Source organism: Lutra lutra, chromosome 18, assembly GCF_902655055.1.
Source record: "Lutra lutra chromosome 18, mLutLut1.2, whole genome shotgun sequence".
Taxonomy (NCBI): domain Eukaryota; kingdom Metazoa; phylum Chordata; class Mammalia; order Carnivora; family Mustelidae; genus Lutra; species Lutra lutra.
Genome location: NC_062295.1, coordinates 34,078,046 through 34,097,027, shown reverse-complemented (window position 1 = coordinate 34,097,027; position 18,982 = coordinate 34,078,046). Strand labels below are relative to the sequence as shown.

Genomic DNA, 18,982 nt, shown 5'->3' with positions numbered 1-18,982 from the left:
GAAGGTCAAGAATTGCTCAAGCTTCAAGCCAAGGTCACACTCTTCTTGGGGTGACTCATCTTTACAAAGCTATAAAACAAGCCTTGAAAGAGTCAAGCTGATCTGAAAGTAATTTGAACTGTCTTAAAGAAAAAAAAATTATTTTATTCTGGTAAAATATATATAACATGAAGTTTAACTTTTTAATTTTAAAAAATTTTTTAAATTTTTAATTGTTTTTTTTTTAATTTAAATTTTATTTTATTATTTATTTTTTATTTGTGAGTGGACAGTTCAGTGGCATTGACATTAAGGACATTCACACTGTATGCAATGATCACCACAGCCCATCTCCAGAACTATTTTCATCTTCCCAAGCTGAAACTCTGTCCCCATTAAACATCAACTCTCCATTTCCCCCTCCCCTCAGCCCTTGGCAAAAGCCCTTGTACTCTCTGTCTCTATGAATTTGACTACTTTATTTTTTTTAAAGATTTTATTTATTTATTTGACAGAGAGAAAAATCACAAGTAGGCAGAGAGCCAGGCAGAGAGAGAGCGGGAAGCAGGCTCCCCACTGAGCAGAGAGCCCGATGCGGGGCTTGATCCCAGGACCCCGAGATCATGACCCGAGCCGAAGGCAGAGGCTTAACCCACTGAGCCACCCAGGTGCCCCTGAATTTGACTACTTTAGGTACCTCACATAAGTGGAATCATACAATATTTGTATGTAGCATTTGTCACAATTTCTTTCCTATTTAAGGCTGAAAAGTATTCCATTGTATGGATATAGCACAATTTGTTTATCTATTCATCTGTCCAGGACACTTGGCTTGCTTCTGCCTTTTGACTGTTGTGAATAAGGCTATTACAAACATGGGTGTACAAATATCTGTTTGAGCCACAATGCTTTCATTTCTTTGGGGTATTAACCCAGAGGAGGGATTTCTGGATCATATGGTTCTAATGCTTTTGAAGAAAAACAACAAACTCTGACACTCAATGTAAAATTCATGATGTCTAGCACTCAATCAAAAATTAATAGGTATGTAAAGTAGCAGGAAAATGTAATCCAAAACCAAGAAAATAATCAGTTAATAGAAACAAAACCAAAAAATGACAGACATTATGGAGTCACAAGACAAGCTTTAAGTAGAATGGAGTGCAGGGATCTCATGACCCTGAGATCATGACCTAAGCTGAGATCAAAAGTCAGGAATCAGAAGCTTAATTGACTGAGCCACCCAGATGCCCCAGGAAACATGGCCTTTAAAATTATGCTTGGGGCACCTGGGTGGCTCAGTTGTTTAAACATCTGCCTTTGGCTCAGCTCATGATCCCAAGTTCCTGGGATCAAGCCCCATGTGGGGGTCCCTGCTCAGCTGGGAGCCTGCTTCTCTCTCTCCCTCTCTGCCCCTCTCCTCTGCTTGTTCTCTCTCTCTCAAATAAATAAAATCTTGAAAAAAGAATAAAATAAAATAATTATGCTCAAGGACTTAAAAGAAACAAACATAACGGGGTGCCTGGGTGGCTCATTCAGTTAAGTGTCTGACTCTTGATTTCAGCTACAACCCTGAGATTGAGCCCCAAGATGGGTGTGGAGCCTGCTTAAGATTCTCTGTCTCCCTCTCCCTCTGCCCCTTCTTGCTCATGCTTTCTCTAAAACAAACAAACAAAAACAGAAACAAATAGAAACGAAAGAAACAAATATAATGAAAAAAATATAAGGTAATAGAAACAAATAAATAGAACTTATAGAGATTAAAAAAAAAAAAGACCAGTCAGCTTAAAAAGTAGCAGTGGAAACTATTTTAAGATTTACAGTTAGTGATCTCCTCCCTGTAGTGGTCCTTACCTCAAGCCCTGGGAGACTGAAAACACTTCTTTTCCTTTCCCAATGTTTTAGTATAGTTCTTTCGCCTCCTGGTCCATGTAGCTTCAGCTATTGGTAAATATGCTGAGAACGAAATCACCTCTGAATTTGAGGCCCCCAATCTCCAATGTTATTATGTTAGCACAGCATAATTTTTCAAAAGTTCAACTGTTTTTTCCTCTATGAGATCAGCGGCCCTTTGCCTGGACCATGCCTTAAATACTCTGAGTAACATTTAAATGTGTAATATTTCAAAAAAATTTTTTTAATTTGACAGACAGAGATCACAAGTAGGCAGAGAGGTAGGCAGAGAGAGAGGGGGAAGCAGGCTCCCCGCTGAGCAGAGAGCCCAACGTGGGGCTTGATCCCAGGACCCCGGGATCATGACCTGAGCTGAAGGCAGACGCTTTAACCCACTGAGCCACCCAGGCACCCCTATAAACTCTCTTAATAGAGAACAAGCAGAAAGTGCTCCTCTACTTTGTATCCCCCCTTTACCTGTGGAGGGATACATTCCAAGACCCTCCATTGATGCCTGAAACTGTGGATAGTGCCAAACCTTATATATACTACGTTTTTTCCTATACTTACACACTTATGATAAAGTTTCACTTATAAATTAGGTATGGTAAGAGATTAACAACAATAATAAAATAGAACGACTATGACAATATACTCTAATAAAAGTTATGGGAATGTGGTCTCTCTTTCAAAGTATCTTATCGATACTGTACTCACCCTTCTTGTGATGATGTGAGATGATAAAATGCCTGTGTGATGAGATGAAGTGAGGTGAACAATGTAGGCCTTGTAGGTAGCATTCGGCTACCACTGACCTCAGGATACGTCAGAAGGAGGAGCAGCTGCTTCTGGACCATGACTGACCTCGGTAACTGAAACTGTGGGAAGCAAAACAGGGGATAAGGGGTTACTACGACTCAGAACAACCCTATGAAGTTTAGTCCTAGTCTCATTGTACATATATGGAAACAAACACAGAAGAGTGAACTAGTTTGTCCCAGGTCAAACAACTAGTAGGATACTGGTAAAACACCCTATCCCTTTCTCTCCCTCTCCTTCTCTCTGTTTCTAGTGTTTTGGCCCACGGAAATCAAGTCTTTTTTTTTTTTTTTTTTAAAGATTTTATTTATTCACCTGACAGAGATCACAAGCAGGCAGAGAGGCAGGCAGAGAGAGAGGAGGAAGCAGGCTCCCCGCTGAGCAGAGAGCCCGATGCGGGACTCGATCCCAGGACTCCGAAATCATGACCTGAGCCGAAGGCAGCGGCCTAACCCACTGAGCCACCCAGGCGCCCCGGAAATCAAGTCTTAAAGGGAGATTTCACACAAGTGTTTTTTCTTAATCTGTTACTTTTTTTTTTCTTTGCTAAACATGGAATCCGATCAAAGGTCAGTCCTACTATCCACTACAACTAATCACCACTGTAAATAAATCCTATGTTGCTTTGTTTAAATAGCATTCAGGTAATTTCCTAATACACAATTTCCGGTAAGTACCTATTTTTCATATTTTATGTTGAATAACACAGATACGTATAATCATTGTATTCAACATACTATGTTATTCGTCTGGTAGGACTGCGTCCAGGGTTAGCGCTCTAAAAAGTTGGTCACTGTACACTACACTCAAAAGAGGAGCTTTTAAAATACCCAGCTGCACGAGGACCCATTCCTAGAAATTCTGATTCAATTGGTGTCTCGGTGGTGGAATTTTAGAGCCCTCAGGTGATTCTTACTGGAGATTCAGGACTGCTCCGTTGGGCGGGAACCGGGCGGGGCGGGGTCTGGGAGTCACGTGGCTCACCCGGCGCCCTCTGAGGCCGTTGATTGGCCCCTACCGCAGCGGCGGGTGCGTGAGACTGGAGGCTGCAGCTCTCTGAACCTGACCAATGAGTTCCGAAGCCTCCGCGCTTCCTAGAAGGTACGCGGGGCGAGACGCGGGGCTCTCCGCGCTCGAATGAGGGTCGGCGAGTGGGACGGGTTTCTTCCGCGTTCGCGCTCTCGGGTTGGGGGGCGGTCATTGGAGGGGCGCCGACCGCATCGCGGGTCCGGTCGGGAACCTCGAGAGGGGAGCCCGGCCCCTATGGCTGCTGCAGGTAGACCCTGAGGACTTCCTGGAGGAGGTGAAGCGGCGGAGGGTCAGAGGAGCGCAGCAGGTGTGGGGGGAGAGGAGCTAGGGGGCGGATAGCGCGGGCGAAGCCTCAATGGCCCCTCCACGGCAGGTGTTAGGGCTCGAGAGACCCTCAGGGGAGGGCGCCGGGCACTTACGGAGCGTCTTCCTGAAGATGTCAACTTGTGAATATTTTCCGTGGTGTAAGGAAGAGCAAGTCGGATGAATGAGAGGCTGGTGAATGCTGTGGTTTGGTTTGGTTTGGTTGTAGGCGAAAAGCAGATGTGATTGGACGTCTCAGGAGTTCACATTATTGAGAAGTGGCATTTAAGATTCTGGCTTCCAAATGCACCATGTTCACGGTAGACAGATAGTTTAGATAATGAAAGGTTTGAGGTCCCTTCCCCAATCTTGAAGTCGTTGGTCAGTGACATTTTTTGGAGTGCCTCCTTGCTTAAAAGACAGAGCATCTTCCAAATAATATTTTTAGGGAACGTGAATGGTGTGAGAGACTTTCTTAAAAATGCACTCACAGAAAGCAAGGTTCACCGGTGGCCAGAAAAGCATAAGGAAAAAAAAACAAAATGAAAATCACCTCTGTCCCATCACTTGTGTATTCCCAGAGAGTAATGATGTTGAGTTTCTAATGTCAAAGAAAAACCAAAGTAGAGGCCACAGTTTGGATATACCCCCAGGCCAACCACCCCAAGCTGTGGAATCAAAACTTGAGCTATCCTAATTTCCCCAAAATGCTGACTCTTCTTTTAGGAAAATTAAGCTATCTTCATGTCATGGTGACCTTGTAGCTTCCTAGCCAATTAGCTAAAAACAAGTAAGCTTCTGCAGTGCTTTTTAGTCTAGAAGGATTGTAAGTTTATAGTAAACAGTCACAATAAAAAGCAAGGTACTTCCTCATTTCGTGTGTAGAGGTAGAGAAATAATTTTCTTACTCCATTCTTAGCTGAGATCCCAGCAATAAAAGACTAAGAGAAAAACAAGTTTATTAATATGTATGGGTAGGAAATACAGAGAAATGAGTAACTCCTGCAGTGGGTTAGAATTCAGGCCTAAAAATAAATAAGTTAAAAAAATCTTTAAAGGGGCGCCTGGGTGGCTCAGTGGGTTAAAGCCTCTGCCTTCAGCTCAGGTCATGATCCTAGGGTCCTAGGATCCAGCCCCACATTAGGCTCTCTGCTCAGCAGGGAGCCTGCTTCCTTCTCTCTTTCTCTGATCTCTGTCTGTCAAATAAATTTTAAAAATCTAAAAAAAAAAAAATTCAGTCCTAAATACCCTCTTAATCGGGAAAGGGGAGAGAGGATGTAGGCCTCTTAGAGGAGAATAAATGAGTTTTAGAAAAGACGAAGGGGTCCTCAGAAGAGCAGACAGGAGGCCTGATGGCTTCTGACAGTTTGGGGATGGTGTCAACATCTAGTCTCATCTCCTGTGACAGAAGTCTATCTTCCTGGGAGGGGAATTTATGACAATTGAGTTCCTTTTCAAGGATCGGTCTTTAGGCAGATAAGGGGAGTTCAGAGAAAGGCTTTCTCTGTTTGCTGCTTTTCAAGTGCCTGTAGCTCAAGATAATTATGGGGTGGCATATTCTGCTACACCTTATGCTTTATGAACTAAGCGGTGGCTGCTGAGAGCTCAGCCTCTTCATGCTTTCAGGGTTTTTTTGTTTTTTTTTTTAAAGATTATTTATTTATTTATTTATTTGTCAGAGAGAGAGAGAGCGAGCAGAGGCAGACAGAGTGGCAGGCGGAGGCAGAGGGAGAAGCAGGCTCCCCACAGAACAAGGAGCCCGATGTGGGACTCGATCCCAAGACGCTGGGATCATGACCTGAGCCGAAGGCAGCGGCTTAACCAACTGAGCCACCCAGGCGTCCCCATGCTTTCAGTTTTGAAGTATCCTTGTTTGCTGTATATTTCTTAATAAATATTCATGTCAAGTAAAGCTCTCTGAATATTCTTTTGACAATGATTGCTTCTGTGTTTGTAATATGTAGCCTGAAATCTCTAACCGCCTTAAAGTTGTTTTTATAACTCTCTGAGTTAATCCTGTAGGATATAGAAATACATGAACACCTTCCCCCATCCCCTAAAACAAGAACAAGCAAAGGCTCTTCATTCAGATCCTGCGAATGATCTGGAATGATCAGATCCTGGTAGCAAGGGAGTGAGCTACCAACCCTTGCTTGGCAGAGACCCAAAGGCAGGCAGGGGTAAGGTTTATGGCGGACAGAAATGGATAACTCAGATGTGCCCAGTGTGGAGGGTGTTGGCTTGAGAAAGCTGGAGGTAGGTTCAATAAATAGAAGCAGAACATCCTATGTGTTTGGGTAGGGGAGTGTAATTGGCTTTCTCTGTTGGTCCTCAGTTGTAGGAAGGAAGTCAGAATTAAGGATAAGCTGGCAGTTACTGACCTGATCTTGGTTTGGACTGGTTGCTGTGTTGGGTGTAACTTGGGTTCTGGGCTGGTTGTTGAAAGGTGTGGGTCAGAGTTCTGTTCTTGCCTATGGTCTTGTCCCTTTGTGTATGCAGTCTTTCAGTGAGGTGCTACAGAACATATTCTAGGGAGAAGGGGAGGGCAGAGCCCTGGGAGAAAGCTTTGGAAATTGAGCTAACTTCAGAAGTTCCTTAAAGAGACCATTCTAACAGCTCCTTTCATTTTTATCTATTTCAGCACCAAACATGGTGACTGTATACTGGCTCAGGTGTGTTTGGCCAGTTGGAATTCCCTGTCCCAGGGCTGCCTGGGGAGAGAGACTTAAATTACAACTGGCCTTACTCATTATCTTTTTTTCTCCTTCAGTCCAGCCTGATGGCAGCAGTCCTGCCCCATCTTGGAGACCCGGACTTGGAGGCTGTATTCCTGACAGCTGGGTGGAAGGTGAGCTGGGCTTCTCCTCCCCTTCCTCAGGATAGTCCCGGTAGCCAGGCAATGGCTTTGACTCCTTTGTTCAGGTTGAGCCATCTTTATTAATTTGGGGATTTTTCCTTCCTGGAAGGTGGGGTGTGAAGAGCCTGAACTCTGGGGTCAGGCAGGTTCAAATCCAGGCTTTGTTGTCAGCAAGTTACATAAGCTCCCTGGGCCTCAGTTTACTTATCTGTAAATGGGATGATACTGCCTATGACCAAGAGTTGTGAGAATTAAGTGAGGCACTTAGTCAAATAGGTCAATAATACTTTACATAGTATCTAGTTCTATTTTAAACACTCTTTGAATTTTATTTTTTTTTTAAAGATTTTATTTATTAATTTGACAGAGACAGACACAGCGAGAGAGGGAACACAAGCAGGGGGAGTGGGAGAGGGAGAAGCAGGCTTCCTGCAGAGCAAGGAGCTCGATGCGGGGCCTGATCCCAGGACCCTGGGATCATGACTGGAGCCGAAGGCAGACGATTAACGACTGAGCCACCCCAGGAGCCCCCACTCTGCGAATTTTAGATATGTTATCATAGTTGTTCATTGTTTCTGTCAGTGAGTGTTACTGTGTATCAGATATTATCCTTTGTGCTAAGAGATAAACTTTCTGAAGGAGTTTACAGGTTTTTTGTTTTTTATTTTTGGTTTTGTTTTGTTTTTGTTATTTTTGGAAAGGTAAATATGTAAACAGACTCTTGCATTACAGGGATAAATTCTGATCTGGGCATACTAAAGGGTACAAGGAAGCTTACTTACTGAATTTGTAACATTATGGAGGGTGATTCTAAAAAGCTGCATTTAAAAGTAAGGAGACAGGGGTCGCCTGAGTGGCTCAATGGGTTAAGACTCTGCCTTTGGCTCAGGTCATGAGCTCTCTGCTCAGCAGGGAGCCTGCTTCCTCCTCTCTCTCTGCCTGCCTCTCTGCCTACTTGTGATCTCTCTCTGTCAAATAAATAAATAAAATATTTAAAAAAAAAAAAAGGGAGACAAGTTAGGAAGCCATGGCAACGATTTTGGAAGAAGGTTGGACAAGAGGGAGGGAATTCGAGTTGTTACAGTTCGACCACACTGCTCCAGCGTGTCTGAACTTTCTGAGGAGTCCTAGGCTCTACCTGCTTCCCCGGCTTCGTCCCCAGCTTGCCCTGCCCACCAGAGAACCCGAGGTGCTCTTCTGTTCCTCCATTCCTGCGCATAGCCTGCTCTCTCCATACACAGGCAAACTCACATAGTTGTATTTCGAGACTGAACTAAAAACTCCTCTTTGTGAAACTCTCCGACTTCCTACATTAATAGCATGACTTGTCCCTGTGATCCCAAGTAGGCAGGGGAATAGCTGTTGCAGATGTGTGGTGAGGCCTAAACCAGAGGTTGACTTATGGAGCGACTGGATGTGAGAGTAGTTTTATCCTAGGAGCTGGTTCGGTAAGGGAAGGAGAGAGAGCAGAAATCAGACAGGAATGCAGACACAGGAATGTCTTTTTAAAGATTTTATTTATTTATTTGACAGAGAGATCACAAGTAGGCAGAGAAGCAGGCAGAGAGAGAGGAGGAAGCAGGCTCTCTGCTGAGCAGAGACCCCCCTCCGATGCGGGACTCGATCCCAGGACCCTGGGATCATGACCTGAGCCAAAGGCAGAGGCTTTAACCCACTGAGCTGCCCAGGCACCCCTAAATAAATAAAGTCTTAAAAAAAAAAAAAAGAAGTTTTGGCATTTTTGCTGATGAAGGGGAAGGAGTGTGGGGAGTGAGTGTTTAGGAAAAACACTCCTGTGTTTCTCTGCTTTCTCCTTTCATGCCACATTAGGACACCAGACATGCTGGGGTTTGTCCCACACATCAAACAATTCTGTGACACTAGTGGGGTAGGGACACCTGCAATTTAACTCAGTTTTGACACTTTCTACTTGGAGTTTACATCAGACCCCATGGGGTAAGGGCTCAGTCCCATGAGGCTGCCCCTCCCCCCACTTCTGCCACCGCCGGTTTTAAGTCCAGGTTGACACACCTGTGCCTTGACTGGCTATATATTTGGAGCTTCCCATGACCCCTTTTGCGGTTTGATTAATTTGCCAAAGTGGCTCAAAGAACTCAAGAACATTGTTTACTTTTACTAGCTTTTACTAGGTTTATTATAAAAGGCTGTGACTTGGGAACAGCCAGACAGAAGAGGGGCAAGAGCTTCCATGTTCTGAGTATGCCATGTTCCCAGCTCTCCACGCACTGGCCAACCCCGAAGGTGCCTAAACCCCATTCATGTGTGTGTGTGTGTGTGTGTGTGTGTGTGCGCGCGCGCGCGTGTGTGTTTAAGATTTATTTATTTATTTGTCAGAAAGAGAGAGCACAAGCAAGCAGAGGCAGAAGCAGGCTCCCCACTGAGAAAGGAGCCCGATGTAGGACTCCATCCCAGGACCCTGGGATCATGACCTGAGCTGAAGGCAGCCACTAGACCAACTGAGCCAACCAGCCATCCCTCTTTTGTGTTTTTATAGAAGCTCATTACATGGGCTTGATTGAGTAAATCATTGCCCTTTTGACTGATTGGATCTCCAGACCCTCTCCCTGCTCTGAAATGGGGGGTGGTTCAAACACTTTAATCCTTTGGCAACCAGCCTGCCATCCTTGGGGCCTTTCTAAAGATCACCTCATTAACATAAACTCAGGTGTGGTGGAAGGAATTTGTGATGAATGTGGAGACTCTCCTTTCACCTCTGGAGCTATTTCTAAACCCAAGGACAAAAGACCAAACATAAAGAGAGGCTCCTGCTCTTATCCCTTAGGAATTCCAAGGGTTTTAGGAGTTCTGTGCCAGAAATGAGGATGAAAATTAAAACTATATTTCTTTTTTAAGATTTTATTTATTAGAGCACGTGCACGAGAGGAGAGAAGGGGCAGAGGGAGAGGAAGAGGGTGAGAAGCAGACTCCCCACTCAGCAGGGAGCCTGACTCAATCCCAGGACCCCGAGATCATGACCTGAGCCCAAGGCAGATGCTCAACCGACTGAGCCAACCAGTGCCGCTAAATACATATTTCTTGTTAAAAATCACAGCACCACAGGGGAAAGAGAGTAAAGATATAGAAAAGGAAGAGTCCTCATCATTGGATTAAGACCCTGGGGGAGACATGAGGGAATGGAAACTGAGGCAGAAGGGGAAGGATTGCTAGGAGGACAGCTTCTTTCGCTGAGGGAAAAGAGAAAGGGTTGAGTGAGAATGTAGGTAATGCCTGGCAGGGATGGCGGGGGAGTGAATTAGGGAGCATGTGCCCTCTGGGGTCTTTCCTGGGACCTAACTGGCAATGACTTCTGGAAGGGAGTGGTGTGGTGAGCACATGTCCTCCTAGGCCCCTCTGAGTACCTCCCACTGGACTGTTACCGTGTTGACTCCATCTTTCCCCCTGGATGGTCCATTCCCTAAGCAGGTACCTGGGCTACTATAGAATCATACAGATTGTGCAGGTTGCAACTCCAAGAGATCCCATTCACACAACTGTGATATAAATGGTGCGCTGTAGGTTTGAGCAGTGCACAGCCTGAATAGCTGTATCCTGTGGCCTCAGCAGGAGCTGGAACCTTTATTGCTGGCCTATGGCTTAAAGGCTAACAACTTACTGGTGCCCAGTGTTTCTTGAAAGATTGAGGGTAGTAAAGGTACAGAAGACCCTGGGGAGGAATAGGAGGGTGAGAGTTTGGGGCAACATTAAAGGCCATATAACTGAATGTATAGAGATTACACTGGGGGAGATGAAGCCATTTTATTCCTCAGTGCTTGCTCACACTCATGCAGCAGCAGAGAATGTCAGCTGAGGAGACCAGCAGGACAGCTCTGGTAGAAGGAGAGACTTTTGGGATGGTGGTGGGAGGGAGCTTGAAATGGTAACTCTGAAAGTCAGGCTTGGTAGGGAGGAAAGAAGGGCCCTGTACTTTGGGAATTCTGGTGTCGGTTTCCTGACGGGTGGTGGTGGTATTTCCTATTACTGAATGTCCTTTCCCTGCTCAGATAGCCCCTCAGGCTACACCGTTTCTCCTAAGGGAAGAGAGTGTGGTGGGCAGACACCTGGCCTCTGCCCCAAAGGCTGCAGTAGTGTGAGGCGCCTTCTGTTCTCCACCCACTTGAGTTGAACACGTGTGTAAATGGAAACTTCTACCAACACGCGTGTAAATGGAAACTTCTACCGTATATATTGTACTAAATAGTCTCTCTTTGCCCACTTTTGCTGTATGTTTCAGCCTCCCCTACTTGGGTCTGTGCCCTCGGAGGCTGAACTTTATAAGCCATCAGTGGGTTCTCTTGCCCTCTGGCTTCCGGTTGGATTTTGACAATGGGGTGGAGGGGGTCAGGGGGCCAGAAACCTGGAGGAAGGTGGTGGTCTGTGGGAACAGCTCCCTGCCTGCCGGGCTGTGGGATGACAGAGGCCGCATAGCCCCAGTCTTGCTTCCTCTCCAACAACCTTCTAGATTCCAGTAACCCTCCCCTACCTTCTTCCCCTTCAGACGGGGTGGGTGATTGTTCCCCATGAGAGCCGGCCTTGTTGGTTTCCACGAAGCACCTTCCTTTTGAACAGCCTGCATGCTAACTGATCTTCAGTGACCTTATTTGAATGTGTCATCTCTTTTCCAGGGGACCCAGGGCAGAAACATATTCCGTGTTAAAGGTGGTCTTGTATGAGAGCAGGGTCAGCAAACTGACCTGGACCTGGTGGTGAGGTTTTACTGGAGCACAGCCATGCCCATCCACTTACCTGTTGTTCCTGCTGCTTTTGTGCAGAATAATCCTAGCAGAGACCAAATTGCCTAGGAAGCCTAAAATATTTACCCTCTGGTCCTCTACAGAAAAAGTTTGTCTACTCTAATAGAGAAGAAAGAATGAGCTTGGCCGAGTCACTTGACGGCCTCAAACCTCACCTATAGAATCATAGTGATAGCTCACAAAGTTATTGTATGATTTGAGCCTATAGTTAGTCTCTGTTTTCAGGAGCTGGTGTCCTTTGAGGATGTGGCAATGTATTTCACCAGAGAAGAGTGGAACAAACTTGACTGGGCTCAGAAGGACCTCTACAGAGATGTGATGCTGGAGAATTACAGAAACATGATCTTGTTGGGTAATGACTCGGCTTGAAGATTTGACTCTGAGTGTCTACACAAGTCCTCAGTCCCTTACTTGCCATTCCAAAATCAGAGAAACTCCAAAAACTAGTTTTTAACGTAACTCATTTGGCTGCAAGACCCAACCTGTAAAGTCATCAAGTGGTCAAACCTGATCTCTTCCTCCAGGAAGCTATGTCTCATCCTTATTTTTCCCACTTGGTCTTTGTATCTGTTAAGCATCAGAAATATCACTGTGTTTGATTAAGGGTACAGCTCCAACCCCTGTTGGGGGCGGTACATGATAAAAAATAGACACACTCATCATCTTTCTAAAATGTGGAAAAAATTTTGAATCCTGAAACATGCCTGGCCTCAGAGCTTTCAAATAAGGGATTGTGGGCAATGAATAGTTTCCTTTGGTTTAGATGTCAGAGATGCTTAATCCACTTAATGCTCTGCCTCCTCCACATCTATAAGACCTGTACAATGGGGCACCTGGGTGGCTCAGTGGGTTGAGCCTCTGCCTTCGTCTCAGGTCATGATCTTGGGGTCCTGGGATCGAGCCCCACATCGGGCTCTCTGCTCGGCGGGGAGCCTGCTTCTCCCTATCTCTCTCTGCCTGCCTCTCTGCCTACTTGTGATCTCTCTCTGTCAAATAAATAAATGGGATATTAAAAAAAAAAAAGACCTGTAGGAGCTGAAAAGATTATGGCTGATTGGATTCTAAAAGTTAGCTTCTTTTCTCTTGAAACGTCTTTTTCAGTCTTCTCTCTGGAAATGGGTTCCTTCCTTATTGCAGAAATATCAGGGGTCCAAGAAATGACTCTTAACTGACTTCATATCTGAAACTTCACTGCTTTTTCCCTTGGGGAGCCTGCCTTTGTCTTATTCCAGTGCAGTCTCCTCTGGGGGCGGGGGGGGGGGCAGCATTTCTTCAACAAATAGCTTTCTTTCTGGAGCCACAGATTTGACCTCCACACTAACAGTCTTGCCACAGTCTTGACCACCTCTTGTGGGATTGTCCACCCACCTCTGGAGTTTTTGATGTCTGTTTTCCTTCTAAAGGCATTATAAGAGCAGACTTGAATACACAGAAGGTACAGGAAATTATGATGGGAGAACATTCAGAGATAACGCTGTTCATATTTTGGAATATTTCCTTCCAGTTTTTCTCCCCCTATGCTCTTAAAAAATGTAGCCGAACATATTCTTCATATAATGCTGTAATTCCATTAAATCTTAACATTATAGCATCAGCATTTCATGATGCTATTAAAAGCCCCCATAAATACAGTAAATGACCGTAATGTAATTCTATTGTATGATCTGTAATATTTAATCATTTTCCCATGTGGGGGTATTTAGTTTGGGGTTTTTTTTTTTTTATTGTTGTTGGCTTGCTTATAAAGTCATCATTTTCTGTATTATAATTTTCGAATGGATGTTTCCGACCATAAATCCTCATATAAATTTCTGACTATTCCCCAGGATACAGAATTTTGGTGTTAAAGGGTATGGGCACTTTCAAGTCTCTCTGTATTACCCAATGATTTTTCAATAACAGATTAGGAAATAAAAATCCTTTGCAGGCCCACTGCCCAGAAATTATCCCCATTAACATTTTGGTTGGACTTTTTCCTTGTATTTTCATATAGATGTATACTTATGTACATAGACATACACATGCATAGTTTTTAAAAAAATTGGATTGTACTTCACATGAGTTTTGCATTCTGCTTTAAAACCTATAGGGAACATTTTCCTATTTTAATATTCTTGAACACATGGATTTTTAGTATCTGCCTAATACTTTTGCCTTCATTGCATTTACATGCCCTGTTGATGTTTACTTTATTTCCAGCTTTGCGCTGGTACAACTCTGCTGAACAGCTCTGGTCCATTCATCTTGGTCCTAATTGTTCTGTAGGCTGTATCCCTAAGAGTGAAATGACCACATCTAAGAGTGTGATGGTTGTTGAGGCTTTCCTTAAAGATTGTCAGATTGTCAGAAAGAAAGACTGGACAGAATTCTATTCCCACCAGCCCTTTTGATTATTATCCTTATCTGTTTGCCACTGTAGACCCAAGGGCGTTAAGCTGAGCACCAGGACATCTCTCCCTGACTCACTAACCACATTCCATTTACTTCTCCATGAGTAGGATTTCAGTTTCCCAAACCTGAGGTGATCTGCCTGCTGGAGCAGTGGGAAGAACCGTGGATCCTGGATCTGCCAAGAGCCGGGACTAGGAAGGCTTCCAGTAGTGCTTGCCCAGGTGGGTGAGGAGAAGGCCCAGTTGAGTAGAAATCCTGAAGAGGCAGGAAAGCCACATTAATGAAACCCCTTGTGTGCCCCAGAGATTGAGCCTGGGGTTTGGTGTATCTCCTCCCACTTTTTCATCCCTGCTGCCCTCTGAAAGTAGTACATGTGACCATTAGTCCCATTTTCCAGACAAAAAAACTGAAGATTCAGGGGCCCCCGTCTGGCTTAGTCGGTGGAATGTGCAGATCTTGATCTTGGGGTCATGAGTTTGAGCCCCACGTTGGGCACAGAGATGACTTAAAAGTAAATAAATAAACTTTGAAAAGATTCAGATCTCTGTCACACAGTAGATTGAGAGTTGGGATTCGATTTCCAGTCTGCCAAGCTCATTCATTACAGTAGATTTCTTCTCTGAAGCAGCCCCTCCGGGGGCTCTTAATGCCAAACTAGATATGCCTTATTCTACCCTCGTTACTTTTCCTTCCTCTCTGTTTTCTCTTGTTCCTTTGCTTTCCATTTTATTTTTCACATTCCCATGGTGTTTCTTGACATATCTGCTTTTTTCCTACTTACTGTGTCCTGATTGCTGCTTCTGCCTTTTTCCATATCCTTCTCCTCCAGAGTTTCTCAGCCTCTGCTCTGTTGACATTCTGGGCTGGATAATTCTTCATTGTGGGGGGCTGTCCTGTGTCCTGTAGGATGTTTAGCCGTATCGTTGGCCTCTTCCCACTAGATTTGAGTAGCACCACCCCAGATGTGACCACCAGAGAGGTCCTCTGACATTGCCAACTCTCCCCCAGGAGGCAACATCACCGCTGGTTGAGAACCACTGCCATATTCTCTTGGCTTTTGTATCTACTTCCCTCTGGTTCCTTTCCTATTCTGTCTTACACTGCCCATTTTTAAGGAGTTGTTCTCCCAGAACTATTGAAAACCTGCTTATTGAGAAAGTATAAGACGCCTTTTCTACACTTATGTGACACTACTGAGTACCCAGAGTAAGTTATTTTCCAATGGAGTTGATGGGTTTGTTCCGTTCTCACTTCTCTGGCACACACTTGTGCATTTTCTGTTGGGTAGTTGATGTCCAGAACTCTTTCTGCTATTGAAGCCAGGAGTCCTGTGAAAATCAGAATTTTGACCCCTTTAGCCAGATGATGTAATAACTAAGTGAGCACTTTTTAGCTTCATTTGAGTGTCTGATAGCACACACTGTTGGCTTCTCTTTTTTTCCTTCTGCAGTACACAGGTCATTTCTATGTTTTCTTTTTATTGGTTAGGTTCTGAAGTCAGATGCAGGATGAAAAAGCCAACTCCAAAACAGAAAATTTCTGAAGATTCAGAGTCCTGTAAGACATCAGTGGTAAAGCAAACAATGGCCAAGAGACCTGCAGAAAAGTTACATAAATGTAGTGAATTGGGGGACCTTTACAGACGTGCATTCCCTACTCTTGGTGATGAATGCCACAAGGACTTCCTTCAAAACCTTCACCTTAGTCAAGATCAGAATGCTCAAACACGGAAGAAGCAGGGCAAATGCGAGGAGTATGGAAAACCTTTCCATCAGAGATCATTGCTTTTGCGGCACAAGCAAATTCTTACAAACGTAAAATCTTATGAATGCACTGAATGTGGAAGAGTCTTCAGGCGTCAGGCAAATTTCGTTCGACATCAAAGAATTCACACGTCAGAGGATCCCTTTGAATGCGACATATGCGGGCAAGCCTTCAAGCAGAAGTCTACTCTTGCTGTCCATAAACAGTGTCACCCTCAGAAAAAGCCATATAAGTGTCATGACTGTGGAAAATTTTTCCGTCAGATGGCATATCTTATTGAACATAGGAGGATTCATACCAAAGAAAAACCCTATAAGTGTAGTGAGTGCGAAAGAACGTTTAGTCAGAATTCAACCCTTATTCGACATCAGTTAACCCACAGCGGAGAAAAACCCCACAAATGTCTCCAATGTGGAAAGGCCTTTGGTCGGCATTCGACCCTTCTGAGCCATCAACAGATTCATACCAAACAGAACACTCACAAATGCGGCGAATGTGGAGAGTCCTTTAGCCGGAGTGTAGATCTCATTCAGCATCAAAGAACCCATACCAAGGAGGAATTCTTTGAATGTAGAGAATGTGGAAAAACTTTTAGTTTTAAGGCAAATCTTCATCGCCACGAGGTCATTCATACCGGAGAGAGGCCCTACAGATGTGACAAATGCGGAAAATCTTTCATCTGGCGCACAAGCTTTATTAAGCATCAGGGTACTCACAGAGATATCAATGTGACATTAACTGGAAAAAGACCATTGGAAGACCAGAACTTAGCACTCTTGTAATTATATGTAACTCATTGTTTTATGAAAATTAATAAACAGGATTTGAAATGGTTTTGCTGTAGGAGCCCTCTTTTTGTAGCTAACCTTCTTGCTGGAATCAAGAATTAATAGAACATGAAATAGGCTATTGTGTTTGGACTCCCTTAAGCTCCTTATACCTTCATCATCTCAAGTCCAGGCGGAAGGGAGGCATAAAAACTTTGTGGTTCCTTAGCCTCGAGACCATTTGACGGATCATGAATGATGTAGGAGTACTTTTCTTATTTCTCATACCCCTGGGGGAAAAATGTTTTTTTTTTTTTTTTTTTTTAAAGATTTTATTTATTTATTTGACAGAGAGAAATCACAAGTAAGCAGAGAGGCAGGCAGAGAGAGAGGAGGAAGCAGGCTCCCCACCGAGCAGAAAGCCCGACGTGGGGCTCGAACCCAGGACCCGGGATCATGACCTGAGCCGAAGGCAGCGGCCCAACCCACTGAGCCACCCAGGCGCCCCGGGAAAAATGTTTTTAAGTAAAAGAAAGGTGTAAAAAGATACTTTTCTTGGTTTTATGTAGAAAAATTACCTGATACTACATTAACTTTTTTTTTTTTTACGATTTTGTTTATTTGATACAGAGAGAGAGAGGTCACAAGTAGGCAGAGACGCAGGCAGAGAGAGAGAGGAGGAAGCAGGCTCCCTGCCAAGCAGAGAGCCTGATACAGGGCTCGATCCCAGGACCCTGAGGTTATGACCTGAGCCGAGGGCAGAGGCTTTAACCCACTGAGCCACACAGGCGCCCTACATTAACTTTTTTTTTTTTTTTTTTTTTTTCCTACATTAACTTTTTAAAAGTAAAATAAAGGCCACTCACAAGTAACTAGTGAGATTACCAATTACTAAAATTTGGGTGCCTGGCTGAGACATCGTGAATTCAAACCCCACTTTGTGTGGGGAGCCTGCTTTAAAAAACTCACTAAAATTTATCCATAAACTAAAATTAGTGTGCTACTAGATTCTACTGAGAATTCTAAGTCAATTGTTGATAGCAGATGCTGTTGGCCTGCCCGCCCTCTGCTTACTCCCTCTGTTGGGTTTCATCTGACTTGCACCGTGTGTCTCTCCGTCTGCAGGATTTTTCCAAAACCACAAAAGGCCACTGCTCTGTAGGGTAATCACATTGTGGGAGCAGGCCCCAGCTAATGCTTGGTGGGAATTTCACAAACATGATCCTTTCTCCCCTTGGGTGGAATATCTCTGAGGCCTACATTTTACACTTGTTTTCAGTTTTGCCATGGGCTTCTGCATTCATTCACCGTGGCAGCTGCTTTATCAGTGGGCTTCTCTGCTGTCTCTTCCATACTCTCCTGCCAGTGTTTCAACACCTCTTCTCTTCACAAGTGAGTTGCTTGTGCTCAGAAAGTGTCGACTGTAGTCCTCGAGGAGCCCTAGCCCTTTTGCTTCCAGTTATTTCAAGCACATTCTTACGTTCAGGTTACATGGGTTGAGCTGACCATATGACTCTTCCCTGCAGCTACCAATACAAGAAACCCATTTGAAATTCTAATATCCTTTTTTTTTTTTAAAGATTTTATTTATTTATTTGACAGAGAGTGAGATCACAAATAGGCAGAGAGGCAGGCAGAGAGAGAGGGAGAAGCAGGCTCCCCACTGAGCAAAGAGCCCGATGTGGGGCTCGATCCCAGGACCCTGAGATCATGACCCGAGCCGAAGGCAGAGGCTTTAACCCACTGAGCCACCCAGGTGCCCCTGAAATTCTAATATCCTAAACATCATCCTAGGTCTGCATTATAAACTGCTGCTATTTGGATACTCTCCTATAAATCCCCTCTAGTTTCTTCTTGATTTTACTTTCTTACTCCTACCAATTCTATGACTTCTTACCCAACACATAAAAACAAAGTTCTATTGAGGAAAAGGAAGTGGCACCTCAGAAAATTAAGGAATCTTGAGCCTCGCAGGAGGAAAATAACAACAGATTGTATATTGGTTTCAAAAAGCAATAATTTTGGGGCGTCTGGGTGGCTCAGTGGGTTAAAGTCTCTGCCTTCAGCTCAGGTCATGATCCCAGGGTCCTGGGATCGAGCCCCACGTCGGGCTCTCTGCTCCGCAGGGAGCCTGCTTCCTCCCCTCTCTCTGCCTGCCTCTCTGCCTGCTTGTGATCTCTCTCTCTCTGTCAAATAAATAAAATCTTAAAAAAAATTTTTTTTTAAAAAAAAAGCAATAATTTTGGGGCGTCTGGGTGGCTCAGTGGGTTAAAGCCTCTGCATTTGGCTCAGGTCATGATCCCAGGGTCCTGGGATGGAGCCCCACATTGGGCTCTCTGCTTGGCAGGAGGCCTGCTTCCCTTCCTCTCTCTCTGCCTGCCTCTCTGCCTATTTGTGATCTCTGTCTG

General features: G+C 44.5%; 1 protein-coding gene across 5 annotated transcripts; it reads left to right on the top strand.

Moving 5' to 3' along the window:
* The first annotated feature begins 3,719 nt into the window (after positions 1-3,719).
* On the top strand, positions 3,720-18,668 carry ZNF789 (zinc finger protein 789). Of its 5 annotated transcripts, none has more exons than XM_047714336.1 (7): positions 3,720-3,792; positions 6,794-6,871; positions 11,878-12,004; positions 14,151-14,264; positions 15,532-16,565; positions 18,331-18,337; positions 18,432-18,667. In XM_047714336.1, the coding sequence occupies exons 2-7, from the start codon at positions 6,803-6,805 to the stop codon at positions 18,461-18,463; spliced, it is 1,383 nt and encodes a 460-aa protein (XP_047570292.1). In that variant the 5' UTR covers positions 3,720-3,792; positions 6,794-6,802; the 3' UTR covers positions 18,464-18,667. The 5 variants fall into 5 exon arrangements, with proteins under 5 accessions (XP_047570292.1, XP_047570295.1, XP_047570296.1 ...); XM_047714337.1 differs by lacking the exon at positions 3,720-3,792 and adding an exon at positions 3,845-4,027 and having other exon boundaries at positions 18,432-18,668; XM_047714338.1 differs by lacking the exon at positions 3,720-3,792 and adding an exon at positions 3,855-3,994 and having other exon boundaries at positions 18,432-18,668.
* Positions 18,669-18,982: the final 314 nt, after the last annotated feature.